Source organism: Thamnophis sirtalis, unplaced genomic scaffold (assembly GCF_051295495.1).
Source record: "Thamnophis sirtalis isolate CommonGarterSnake01/CBP01778 unplaced genomic scaffold, rThaSir2_p1.2 scaffold_4, whole genome shotgun sequence".
NCBI classification, from domain to species: Eukaryota; Metazoa; Chordata; class Lepidosauria; order Squamata; family Natricidae; genus Thamnophis; species Thamnophis sirtalis.
In genome coordinates, this window is record NW_028261384.1 from 48,177,500 (window position 1) to 48,191,720 (window position 14,221).

Sequence of the window (14,221 nt, forward strand, 5' to 3'; positions counted from 1 at the left end):
ACACATTCTTCAACACAAAAAAAACATGTGACTTTATTAGTTTTACAAAGAAACAGCAACATTAACATGAAAAGTAGATTTTAAATATTTTTTCCAGTACCACTTCAAGTTCTAAAATTCTATTTGTTCATGCATCTGTAGAATAGCAGCAAGCCCTTTTGATAAACACATGAACTGCTTTGCTACTGTTGTGCTATGTTGCCTTTTTTATGGTCAGTTACAATAAGGAAGTGACCCTGTTTGAACTTTCTGTGGAACAAGAGAAATAGAAGTTAGTAATAGGCTAAAGAAATTACAGTATCCATTCTATTGTCTCTCTGCCAGCCCCACAATCTTTGAAGAAAAAATGATTACTCTTAATTAGCCTAAAAGAACATCTAACTGTCTAATTTTCTCTTATATTGCACCTTAAATATTTTCGCCCAACTAACTCAATTCTATTCCACTCTTAATATTGAAAAGGCTATAATTTCATGATTTTATTATTTTGTGACAGGAGATATGGAGAAAACTTAAATACACATGTAGGTGTACAAAAACAAAAACTGGACTGGTTTTCATATAGGTGAAACTATTGTTCAGAAAGCTTCCTCCTTTGATCTAAATCTAAACAAATCTTGCAGCTTTACAAACTCGGAAACTAAAAAGGACAAATAACTCTTCTCAAACGAGCAATTCAGCGAGAGACGTGTAATTTAACTGCATGAATACGAATAGCAAGGCCCTCCTGCTAAATAAGTGGATGAATCCTCGCTGAAGTAGAAAATCCTGCAGGCCCAGACCAAACATGTCAGCCTTTCCATGCCATGAAATCCACAATTGCCGTTGCCTCCATCCCTTTCGTGGGCCAGGAATAACCGCCCCCCGCCCCAGTTCCTCGTATTGCCTTCCCGCATCGCCATCCTAATAAGCATCTTTGCTCCTCCATTATTCCCTTGGGGCCTTCCACCTCTCGTTTCTGTCTGGACCTGTTAGAAAAGCATCAACAGCGGGAAAGGGATAAAGAAATAGGGACAAAATGCCAGGCAACTTACCACCCAGGTTAGACCCCCGCTGCCGCCGCCGCCAGCGGCTCCTCCACTGCCATTGCCGCCGCCGCCGCCTCCACCTCCTGATTTTGCCATTATTTTATAGTCGTTTCAGTATAGTTATAAATAGTTATAAATATAAAGCCCTAAAAGGGGGGAGATGGAAGGGAGGGGGGTAAAAAAGCCACCGCGGACCGGACTTGAGCTACAGCTACACTCACACCCTCGTTTCCTACACCGCAATTTCGGGTGGCGGGAGGAGGTGTTTCCGATCCAGAGATTCTTCCCACCCAGCTTGCGTGCGCGCCTATACACACACCACACACACACACACACAAAACACGGATACGGAACCCAAGATTTCCTCTCGTGCGAACGTGCGCCCACCCTTCCCAGCCGCTAACTTAGCTCCGAAGCACACGCGTACCTAAGCGGCGTGAGCTACCACAGAACAACCCACCCACCCCCACGTTTCACTGTGCACGCGCCCCTATACAATTCCCCTCAGGGGCTTTATAGAGCGCGCCAACAGCTTTGGTTCTTCCTGTTTCTCTACTCTGGATTCAGATCACAAGTATTTATTTCATATTTGAGACAGAGCTTTTGTTTTAAATACCGATAAATAAAAAACGACTAGAAATCAGCACGCGAGGGCCCAGAGAACGCCGCAGATGGGGGAGGGGAAGTCGATGACGCTCCTGACACCAACGTTGGGCGGCGGCGGCGTAGCAGATAGGCCAGCTTGGAGTCTTGTGCGTAAAAAGGTGTGGGTCACCCTTTTTCTTCGAAGTAAGATCCAAACTGCCAAGAGCCCAAATTAAAAAACGGCCTGGCAAACCTCCGACCGATTGTCCGCCCGCAGAAAGGCCCTATCTTCAGACAATAACTGCACTGCCCCCGTCCGGCATAGCTACCGCAACCTCCAAATGCCTCATTTCTCCTCTCCTCTCCCCACCCCGCCAAGGCGCCATCGGCCAATTATAATGAAATGACAGCCGCGCAGATCTCATCTTCCACCAATCCCGAAAAAGCCATTCTGAGGGCGGTTCTACATCACCGCGGGTGGCAACGGGAGAACTCTATTTCGGAATGAGGATTTCAGGGAACCGAGGCTACGTTGCTGAATTAAAAGAGAAACAGAAAGAGAAAATTCTTAAGTTGCGAAGTTCCTGGTACAGGCCACGTTCGTTCTTTCAGACGCAGACGGTTAGCAGTGCCTAAATTAAAATTGGTTTGTTGCTCCTGATTTTGGATACTCTAAGCGCTGTTAGATTATTTGAAAAAAATACTTATAGAAATAAAATATTACTGATATTTTTTATAATCATATTTAAATCTATTTAAATACGCTGAATAATCTGCCTTAAAATTTTGTATTGTAGCTCCTCACCTCATTTCATTAGTAACCTTGAGAGACTTAAAGTTTAATAGGACGTTGGTAAATAAGCTAAAAAAGGAATCGCCAACCTTTCGGACTACAGGGACCAATAAATTCATAATTTTAAACCCAATGGGCCAGTAGTAAGAATTTTTTAAAAAGATAAATAGTATTTAGTGCAATATAAAAAATGCAAATAATTTTTCTGCGGATCACCAAAAATTTTTCGCAGACCACCAGTCATCCACAGATCAGTGGTTGGTGACCGCTGCACTAAAACACCATCCAACTCAAGAAAACAGTTGATTTCTCCAAATTTTAAAATATCTGACTGGAATACTTACATGCTTAATTATTGATTATTGTCACTTTTATTTTGCCCAAATAAGAGATTTTCTAATATAAAAAGATCTGGTGTTTTTAGGGTTATTCAAATTTCAAAATAATTTTCTGGTCATAGTAGTGTACATTAAGTAAAAGTTGATATTTATTTCGGGAATGGCATATCATACATGATCTAGCAATATAAATGAACATTTCAACTAGATTAATAGAACCCAATAAAATATAAATATTAAAAATATGTTCAAATATAGTGCCTAGGCCATCTAGCCATTGAAGTACAGCATTGTTTATAATAATTTAAAAAAGCTACTGGACCAGTATAGGCAGTATAGTTTACAGTCAGTCATGATGCGATCTGTAGTTTGACCTGGGAGTCTGCAGCCATACTGAGGGAAAGATACTATGTCCATTTATAGAATCCCAGGTGAAGTCCGAATTGTATTAAGGATTGTTCATTGATGATGTAGTGCAAAGCCTAGCACCTTTTTTGTAGGGTCATTTATATGTCTTCCTAGAATATTTAGCAACCCATTTGGTTCTCCATTATCCAGAATTAAACATAAACAGCAATTTGTAAAACAGAAGTTTACTTATATGTAAATAACAATAGATGATCCAATTTTTTCTTTCAATAGGATATCTTGAATCACTCCCTGTGAGGTTCCTCTTTTGGACTATTAACATGCATGCTACCTAGCTGAAGTTTTTTAACCATATTTCATTATAAAATCTATAATACTGTAATACAGGTAGTCCTCACCTTACCACCTCAATGGAGCCCAACATTTCTGTTGTTAAATGAGACATTTGTTAATGAGTTTTGTCCCATGTTTCTTGCTCCAGTTACTAAGCTAATCACTACAGTTGATAAATTGACTGCTTATCAGGTCATAAAATGGGATCACATAACCTTGGAACACAGTAATGGTCATAATATGAGCCAGTCACAAAGTATCTGAGTTTTGATCATGCGATCATGGAGAAGATACAAAGATTATAACTATAAAAATAATCATGTCATTTTTCAGTGTCATCATAACTAAACAGTCACTAAATGAACTGTTGTAAATCAAGGACTACCTGTATAATCTCAATATTGCTGTTTTAGGTCTATCTACCTGTGCTTGATAGTGTTACACAGAACACTGGATTACAGTTTTATATTCTTAAAATATAGCCAATCACATTAACATTATCTACAATTAGAAGTATTAATACACCAGCAAGATGAGAATGTAATCTTTTAAAGGTTGTATAGTAAATTATATAATTATCAATGTTGAATTTTGCCTCTAAATATTGACTTCAGCTTCCACAGTATGCAGATTCTAAAAGCATTTAAAATGCAACTTTCTTTGGAACTGAACAGAATAATACCTCTTTGGAGATCAGCAGTTGTTAGGATGTTTGGTGTCATGATGAACACAGGCTAAAAGCTAGAAGACTGAGTTCTAGTTCTAGTCCTGTCCTACACACAAACTAGTTGGTTGTCTGTGTCTTTCTAGCCCTAAAAAGCAGGTATTGGCAAACCACTTCTGAAATCTTGCAAAGAAAACTGCAGGATTAAGGGTAGGTGTCAAGAGTCAATGCTGACGAGAAGGCATGTGCACATACAAAGATGATGACTGCCATGTAGAAAGAAGATAAGGCTAAAATGAGACCTAAATCAGTATGGTGGTTTAAGGCAGTGAGCTGGAAGTGGGTGATCCTGAGTTCTAGTCCTGATAACTTAAACAAAACTTGGCTATAATTTAGGTGGATAAATTATCTTAAGTTCTATCTGCTTCTAGGCATAATAAATCTAAATTTTTTGGAAACACTAGCTAGCTAACAGAACACATTTCACAGTCTAACAGATAGGTAGAAAATTTGCCTATTGAATTCACAGCAATCCCTACCTACATTTATATCTATCTAGAATTTAAATCCTGGGCTTTTTCTACTGTTGTTCCAAACCAACTTATGCTTTGCCATTGTCCAAAGCAAAGTGACCAGAGGCATTTCAAGTGAGGTACTTCATAGCGGTATATCATAGCTTTCCACCTTGCCAGCTTTAGACTTTTTAATCTGAGTATTAGCCCACAATATATCCACTATATGTGTCAAGTACCAAGTTGTCTACGCCTAAATTACATTTCAGTATGTCTATTGTAGTCCAGCACGTACAGCTAATCCTTGATTTACAACCATTTGTTTAGTGATCATTCAAGCTTACAATGGCAGTGAAAAAACCTGACTTCTGACTGATTTTCATTTACAGCTGTTGCAACATTCCCAAGATCACATGTTGAAAAATTGGGTGCTTGGCAATTGGCAAATATTTATGACAGTTGTACTGCATTGGGGCATGTGATCACCATTTGTAACCACCTCAGCTGACTTTCAACAAGCAAAGTCAATAAAGAAAAGCCAGAGTTGCTTAACAAATGCACAATTCACTTAACAACTGCAGTGATTTTTTTAACAACTGTGGCAAAAAAGTAAACTCAGGCAAAACTCACAACTGCTTTGCTTAGCAACAGAAATATTGGGCTCAATTGCATAAGTCGAGGGCTACCTGTAGTTAATTCCAATCTAAATCATCTCACCTGATTCATATAAAAACAAAAAAAATAGTAAGAGTATTTTCAAATGTTTTCAATTTTAAAGTTTTTTACTAGAAAATAAGATTGTTGTAGAAATATTTACTTATTCATGATCACAGCCATAATGTTTTTTAAAAAAATAATTATATGAGAAAGAATAGAAAAATCTGCATTAAAAATCCTTTTTTTACAGACAATTGGGATATTATTCAATTGTATATTTTGAAGATTTTCTGCAGTAATCCATGCTCTGTCGAATATGCTCCCCTCAGAGATTGGCCCAAACACTGATGTGAAGCTTCAAAATTCTGGTGTTCCTGAATCTGGGACACTGAATATGTTTCCTGGCTTTATTTGTAATTGTCCAAGTATCTTAGCTATTGAGTATATTATTATTCAGGAGATTTAGTATCTCCCTGATTCCAAAATGATTCTGGGTGGCCTAGATAAAAAATAAGAATAGAAAAACAATAAAAAAGGTAGTTCAACGCATTTAGAACCATACTTCTCTAACAACAACAAAATCACCAACAGGATGCCACAAACTTCCTACTCAAGCTTGGAAAAGACTTTTTTTTGCCATCAGCACGGAAGTGCTATGGATCTTTGGGTGGTAATCATTATTAAATGGCAGATACCGTGACAAAGAAGGCACGTCTCCTGAGTCCTACTAGATAACATTCTTTGATTGAAAAGACCCAACATGTACCAATTCTGCCCAATCTTTCTGTATAGGAAAGAATTATGGATAGGCGATCCCTCAAGTAACATGGTTCCTAACAAATAGATAAGGAAGTTTCTTATTTAACACTAGAAAATAGGAAGTTCAGAATATAATTTTTTTAACACAACACAAATATCTAAACATGAGACTGGATCTGGGCTGCATTTACTTTTGGGCCCATTGAAGCCTTAGATTCTGGGTGAGGCAAATCCTTTAGAGAATTTTCTTGACCCATGATATCTTGAACAGGTTCATTTCTTTTCTAAAGAAACAAATCAATAAAGATACAGAGTACTGTGGTTTTGATTAGAAAAATATTTTACATTATTAACTCTTTCAGGCTTATCTTGTAGCCATTCTATATTTTTAAGTTGCGGTATTTGATGTATTTTTATGATTTTCTTGAATCATACCAAATGAACTGAATATATTCAGAGCTTAACCACCATGTAATACGGACTTTTAAATTTGAATTCCCAAACAAAGCTGTTGGTTGGCCCCAACCAACAATGGCATAAGTGATCCCTTCCAAGAGTATGATTCTATGATTTTGTTTCAGTAGAACTTAGTTCAAAATCAATAACTGCATTATAAATTCAGCAGTTACTATCATGCATTTGATCCAGATGGTTGGAGGCAGCTCACTTAGTAATGATCTTGTTCTGCAGGCTAAGGTAGTTCAACAGTAATACAAAAAGGGAATGAATGAATGAATGTGATGAGACATCCTCATGAATGTGTAAGAATCCAGTTCTAGCTGTGACAGAGCACTTTGTGAACTTATAGATCTGAAAACTATAATACTCGTTTGGCAAGACAACTTAGAATTGAGTAGTTGAATAGTTACAAAGCTGCTATAATCCAACAAATGGAGCATAACTTCTCAAATTCATGAACGTGTCTCATCACATTCCCTTCATGACCTGAGGTGATAGGCAAGTTGATTGCGTTTTGAAGCAAGACTTGTCTAGCAACTGGAAGGGTTGGAATTAGTCTGGCCTTATCTTGCCTTTGATTTAGAATGCTTTGAAACTGAGTTTTGATGCTTAATATTTCTACATTCTAGCAATAGCAGTTCTTATATATTATTAGCTTAATGTTAAATTGTAAAGCAAAATAAACAAAATTGAAAACTTTAAATTGTCTCCATGCTTCCTTGTATAATGGTGTAAATATTTAGTTCAAATTTCTGGTTTTTGTCTCTACCAGTCAAACCTATACATTGTGTCAGTCATTGAACAAGCAAATGGAATCCTGTATATTCTTTTAATGGAACTGTAATTTCTTAAAGACTAAATCATAATGTGTATATAATAGTACTAGGAAAAAAGATGTGGGTAATTTTCCCACTAAAGTTTATATAAACCTAATCAAGAACTAGCAAAACTAGTTGCGCTTAGCTTAATGATGTCCTAGTAGATTATGAATATGTTTTGTACAATATTTGAATCACAGTATTTAATACCTGCAGATAATTCTTATTTAACTCTTATGTTAGTACCATACCATCAGTATATAATGTGATGGTATTGTATTAACATAAGGGTTAAATAAGTGATGTTATTATAAATAATGAAGTAATTGGAATGGACAAGCAAAGGCTATTTATACTAAAATTCCACAGTGAAACTTGATGGATAGTTAATAATTATGTCATAAAAGAAATCATTGTTCAGAATAAATTTCTGAAAGTATCCTTATGAGATGTCTGATAGATTCAGTTCCGATTGTTCCATAAAGAAAAATGCTATCAGAATAGCTGATTCTAGTTAACCTTTTTCTTGACTATTAAATCTCATATAGAAAATTAGTGGAGGGGAGGTTCAATACAATGTATCAAATAATGGGAACAGTGTTGTTCAATGTATTAGGGTTGTCAGCTATTTTGGTCTATTTCAGTTTGAGCAATTTCAAAAATGAGGTTATGTTTATTAAATATTCATTGTTTTATATCATACATTCCATTTCTATGTTGAGCTGTGTGTTCTTTAGGTGTCCAAAGTTGTCATTATAATCTCTCTCTCTCTCTCTCTCTCTCTCTCTCTCACACACACACACACACACACACTCACACACACTCTCTCTCTCTCTCTCTCACACACACACACACACACTGGGGCAAAAAAGTATTTAGTCAGCCACCAATTGTGCAAGTTCTCCCACTTAAAAAGATGAGAGAGGCCTGTAATTGACATCATAGGTAGACCTCAACTATGAGAGAAAAAATGAGAAAACAAATCCAGACAATCACATTGTCTGATTTGGAAAGATTTTTTTTTTTTGCAAATTATGGTGGAAAGTAAGTATTTGGTCAATATCAAAAGTTCATCTCAATACTTCGTTATATATCCTTTGTTGGCAATGACAGAGGTCAAACGTTTTCTGTAAGTCTTCACAAGGTTGGCCCACACTGTTGCTGGTACGTTGGCCCATTCCTCCATGCAGATCTCGAGTAGTGATGTTGTGGGGCTGTTGCTGGGCAACACGGATTTTCAACTCCTTCCAAAGGTTTTCTATGGGGTTGAGATCTGGAGACTTGCTAGGCCACTCCAGGATCTTGAAATGCTTCTTATGAAGCCACTCCTTCGTAGCCCAGGTGGTGTGTTTGGGATCATTGTCCTGCTGAAAGACTCAGCCATGTTTTATCTTCAATGCCCTTGCTGATGGAAGGAGGTTTGCACTCAAAGTTTCATGGCCTCATTCATTCTTTCCTGTACACGGATCAGTCGTCCTGGTCCCTTTATAGAGAAACAGCCCCAAAGCATGATGTTGCCACCCCCGTGCTTCACAGTAGGTATGTTCTTTTGATGCAAGTCAGCATTCTCTCTCCTCCAAACACGACAAGTTGTGTTTCTACCAAACAGTTCTACTTTGGTTTCATCTGACCATATGACATTCTCCCAATCCTCTTCTGGATCATCCAAATACTCTCTAGCAAACTTTAGACGGGCCCAGATATGTACTGGCTTAAGCAGGGGGACACATCTGGCACTGCAGGATCTGAGTCCCTGGTGGTGTAGTGTGTTACTGATGGTACCCTTTTTTACGTTGGTCCCAGCTCTGCAGGTCATTCACGAGGTCCCCTCTGTGGTTCTGGGATTTTTGCTCATCTCTTCTTGTGATCATTTTGACCCCACGGGGTAAGCTCTTGTGTGGAGCCCCAGATCAAGGGAGATTATCAGTGGTCTTGTACATCTCCCATTTTCTAATTATTGCTTCCACAGTTGATTTCTTCACACCAAGCTGCCTGCCTAGTGTAGATTCAGTCTTCCCAGCCTAGTGCAGGTCTACAATTTTGTTTCTGGTGTCCTTCGACAGCCCTTTGGTCTTCACCAAAGTGGAGTTTGGAGTGTGACTGTTTGAGGTTGTGGATAGGTGTCTTTTATATTGCTAACAAGTTCAAACAGGTGCCATTAATACAGGTAATGAGTGGAGGACAGAGCAGTCTCTTAAAGAAGAAGTTACAGGTTTGTGAGAGCCAGAAATGTTGCTTGTTTGTAGGTGACTAAATACTTATTTTCCACCATAATTTGCAAAAAAATTCCAAATCATACAATGTGATTGTCTGGATTTGTTTTTTCATTTTGTCTCTCATAGTTGAAGTCTACCTATTATGTCAATTACAGGCCTCTCTTATCTTTTTAAGTGGAAGAACTTGCACAATTGATGGCTGACTAAATACTTTTTTGCCCCACTGTATATTACATACATACATACATACATACATACATACATACATACATACATACATACACACACACACACACAAATATGCAGTAATGTATAAACAAATATGCGAAACTATGAATCATTTTTATAACATATACTACCATTATAGTATCGATTGTACAGCTATGAAAATATTTACTTAGTGGTTTTTCTTTCTTATCTAGACCATATTTCATCCAATTCCACTCCTGTAACCTTAATATCTGTCATTTAACCATTTGTATAATAGTTCCCATGTTATAAAATAATCCGAATCTTCTTTTCCACCTATCCATCTCTGCACATCCCAAAAAAAATTTATTATATCATCTGGAGGGGTTTCTGGGTTTTTCCAGCATTGTATATATGCAACATACAACTGCTGTTGGGATATGTAAAACCAAATATGTGTTACCCTTATAGTTTCCTGGAAGCATGCCCAACAAAAATGTCTCGGGTTTCAATCTATGTGTTGCGTTGTCATATTTTCCAGCCATATGTGTATTTTCTTACAGTATTTTTTGGCTTTGGGACATGTCCACCAAGTGGTAGTATGAGCCTGGTGTTTGATTGCATTTCCAACATTTGACAGATTTATTTTTATACATGTTCGCTAATCTTGCAGGTGAGTAGTGCCATCTATAAAACATTTTATAGAGGTTTTCTTTATATGCTGTTGACATTGAGTTTTATTATTTCTATTCCATAATTTCTGCCACCTGTCCAAATCTATTGTGCAGCCAAAATTCTTAGCCCAAATTATCAGTTTCTTTTACTTGTTCTTCCAATTTGCAAGTTAATAATAATAGTATATCCTCCTGATTAATTTTTGATCTGTTTCCATTAAGATCTCGTCTAGCTAATTTGGTTAATTATAAAACCCATAGTCCTGCCTGTCTTTTTCATACTTGGATTGTATCTGCAATTGTGGCCACCATGATAGGTCAATCCCTAATCTTTTTAGTTCTTGTTTTGTTTTTAGTTCTCCCTTCATTTAATATGTCCTTATATAATAATTTTATCCATATTTTTTGACATTAGGTTATATCCACACCTCCATTATAGATAACTATACTGGCACTTTCAAATAGTGTTGTTGTTTAATTTTGGTCCATGCTAGCAATAATGCATTTCTAATGTGGTGCCTCTGGAAGTAGCTGTGTATCATACCTTCTCGTATCATAAGAAAGGCATGTCATCTCAATTGCAGATCATGACCTTCCAACATTAATAGCCTTATATTCCTCAGATTAACCCACTCTTTCACCCAGTGCTGATGCTTGGTAAAATAGTTCCCAATCCGGAAGACCAAAACCTTCTCCACTTTTAAGATCTTGTAATATTGTATAAATTAGTAGACCAATGAAATGCTATGAGCATATGGTAGTATACTTAAGACTTCAGCAAGGCATTTGACAGAGTAGACCAAACTTAATTCTTGGTAAGCTGCAAAAATGTGGGCTAGAATGCATCATGGATTTGTAACTGGTACTCAATGAGTAATCCTTAATGGTACTATATCTACATGGAGGGAAATAATCAGTGGGTACCACAAAGTTCCATCTTAAATCCAGTACTCTTCAATATCTTCATAAATGACTTAGATGAAGGAATAGAAAGGGAACTCATCAAATCTGCAAATGACACTAAGCTTGCAGCCAATACCCCAGAGAATACAAGCTCATGATCCAAAAAGGTCTTGACAAACTTGAACACTGAGTTCTATCCAATAAAATGAAATTTAATGTGAAAAGCAAGATTTTACACATCATTCATCACTTAAAAAAACATGAACCAGGAGGTGTGCTTCAGCTCGTACAATCCAGTAACCATTAGAGGAGAACGCTGTAACTTCTCTCAGTTAAGCTTTTGGTGACTGATTGCTATGATGCTATGATCAATTATCTTATGTGTCTTTTGTAGTACTCGTGTTTTGATCCGTGACCATAAATAAGGTGGTATTATTATTATTATTATTATTATTATTATTATTATTATTATTATTATTATATCAGAATTATTATAAAAGGAGATGATGTAATCATGGCTTTTAGAATAGAAATGATAATTAAAATAATACAATAATAATTAAAATCTACTTTTTCAAAATTTCAGTTATTGGAGTGTAGTGGTAACTTGTTTGATGCCATCTCAATTGCAGTGAAGGCAGCAGTCTTTAATACCAGGTAAACATATCTCTTCAAAAGGCAGTTTCTAGGGTATTACCTGCAAACTAATTATTAGTTTGTAGATCAGCATAGGAATAAAAGTGAATATAGGCCTGAATATTTGCATTTTTCTTTGGGTTAGTTTTTTTCTTGTACAGGGATTTTCCTTTTCATTGAACTGTTTGATGAAAGAGATTTATAAAGCAATTCTGTACAAATGAGAGGGTAACTGGCAAAAAGCCAGCTATATTTCTTGATCATGGTTGCCAAACATTGATAGCATATTTTTTATTAATTTGAAATGAAACACAAATTTATTAAATAGCAGTGTCAACTCTAAAATAAATATAATTTAGACTTTTTTTTAAGAACACATGCAACATTTCCCACAAAAAACAATACAAGTTTGGAAATTTAGCCATGCCTATGTGTGCAGGCCAGATACACCCACAGGGTATCATCTCCTCTACCTACTTTTTTTCCTTTCTTCCCCCTTTCCTGTGATTTGGAGATCTTCTACCCTTGTAGAACATTTGGCTCAGCAATGTTTTCTGGTTGCAGAAACTACAACGAGCATTCAGCTCCAGCTTGATAGAATAGTACTAAACTACTTAGTCTCCTGGACTACCAGTGGGTGTTCCGGGATGATAGCCCGGCAGTCGGTGGCGGCAACAGGGTGTTCCCTGCCAAATCCTAGGAAAAGCTTTAATAAAAGCACTGGCCAACGAAATCTTGGTCAACGAAATTCTACCAACAGACTGAGTTCCGCATCCTATAATGCGAATAGTCGCCTGGTCTTACAGCCAAAACAGGTGGCCCTCATCATTAATTCCATTAACAGCAATTTACCTTACTAGAGTTCAATACAGCTGGTGAGGGGTCATCTATTAAAGTTATTGGGACTAAAAGCTGATGATTTGAAGAAGGTCGAACCTTTACTCTCCCATGAATACTGCACCAGAGTGCTACTTAGTTTCAATAATTCTAAATTCCAAAACTACTGTTCAGAAGAGGATCCTGGTTAAGATCCTTTAGCATTTTGCCAAGAAGAGTATTCAAAGATATATCGATTAAGCCACTTTTGAGTAATTGACAACTTGTGAGTGGCAGATTTATTGCCCCCAAAGATCCCCAGTGGCATATATTAATGAGCCAACTTCGAATGCTATTCCAGATATTGCACCATGTATTAGCTATATATACCTACTTCTGTAAAACCCTCAGCTGGCATTCTCTCTACAACTGGCCAAATCAGCCCCTCGCAGCATGTAACAACTTACCAGGAAGCTTCCCTTGATCTGATCAACTGGGAAGAGGTGGCCCCAAAAGAAGCGACATCAGCTCAGGGCACCCACGGTTTCTTGGTAGAAGGGTCCCAGGTCAATGTCTCTTGGATCCACCTATCTATGTGACTGATCTGTGTCAGGACGGCTTTTGGAACCAGGAGGAGGCACGGCTCTTTGGCTCCTTTAGTGCGTTTCCTCAATCAGAAAGAGCCCAAATCATAAAGCGTCTGGATGGAGTTAAGTTCAAGCTTTGGAATCTATCACTCTCTGACAAAGGTTCCTTTGGACCTCAGGGAGTTTACTGATTTACCAGGGGAAGCTCCATTGGCGTTTTCTCCAAAATGTTTAATTCGTAAATCTGGAGAAGCAGGGCTAACTCAAACTCCGCTTGATGATACTGCTGAATACCTTCCAGCTAAGCAACCAGACAATGCCACGAGTACAAACTGGAGTGCATTTAGAGTCTTACAACCCCATGAGCAAGGCTCGCCTCCCCTCCTTTTCCCTGCTTTTGCCTCACAAGAGGATGACGCTGCCATCTAATGATGTATTTTTTTGGATCCGAAGGGCGCTCTGGAAAAAATTAACCACACAGAATGACTAGTAAACCCGGTTACCCCCTCCCCCTGCATACTCAAGTGCCTTTCGTGGAACATTGCAGACTTGGGGCGAAGGTGTAGTACTACAGAATTTGCTAACTATATCCACTCATGCGATGTGATCCTGCTCCAGGAGACCTGGGCTTGTGATAAGATATCCTTTTCAGGGTTTATAGCCATTTCATTGGCCGCTATTAGGCAATCTACGGCAGGGAGCCCTAAGGATGGTCTGCCTTGTTTTGTCTCTACTTCTTTGAAAGTGAAGACAGTGGAACTCCCCCCTGTGGCTCTTTGGCTATGGCGCTTTTAATTAAGGAAGGACGCAGCAAACTGTTAGTGTTCAATGTTTATCTTCTCCTGACGAGGAGGCAAGCCGATATCAAGGCTCAGTGGGGCACGC

General features: G+C 37.8%; 1 protein-coding gene across 2 annotated transcripts in view; it reads right to left on the minus strand.

Annotated features, from left to right (window-relative positions):
- The window catches only part of TOP2B (DNA topoisomerase II beta), a 56,138-nt gene extending 54,191 nt beyond the window's left edge, over positions 1-1,947 (minus strand). The window contains exons 1-2 of one of the 2 annotated variants that reach the window (XM_087712871.1): positions 1,645-1,947; positions 1,035-1,174 (exon numbers count right to left, since the gene is read on the minus strand). In XM_087712871.1, the coding sequence (XP_087568997.1) occupies positions 1,035-1,124 (90 nt within the window). In that variant the 5' untranslated portion in view covers positions 1,125-1,174; positions 1,645-1,947. Of the gene's footprint in view, positions 1-1,034; positions 1,605-1,644 lie in introns of those variants that run through there. The other variant, XM_087712872.1, reaches the window with a different exon arrangement.
- Between the last annotated feature and the right edge of the window lie 12,274 nt (positions 1,948-14,221).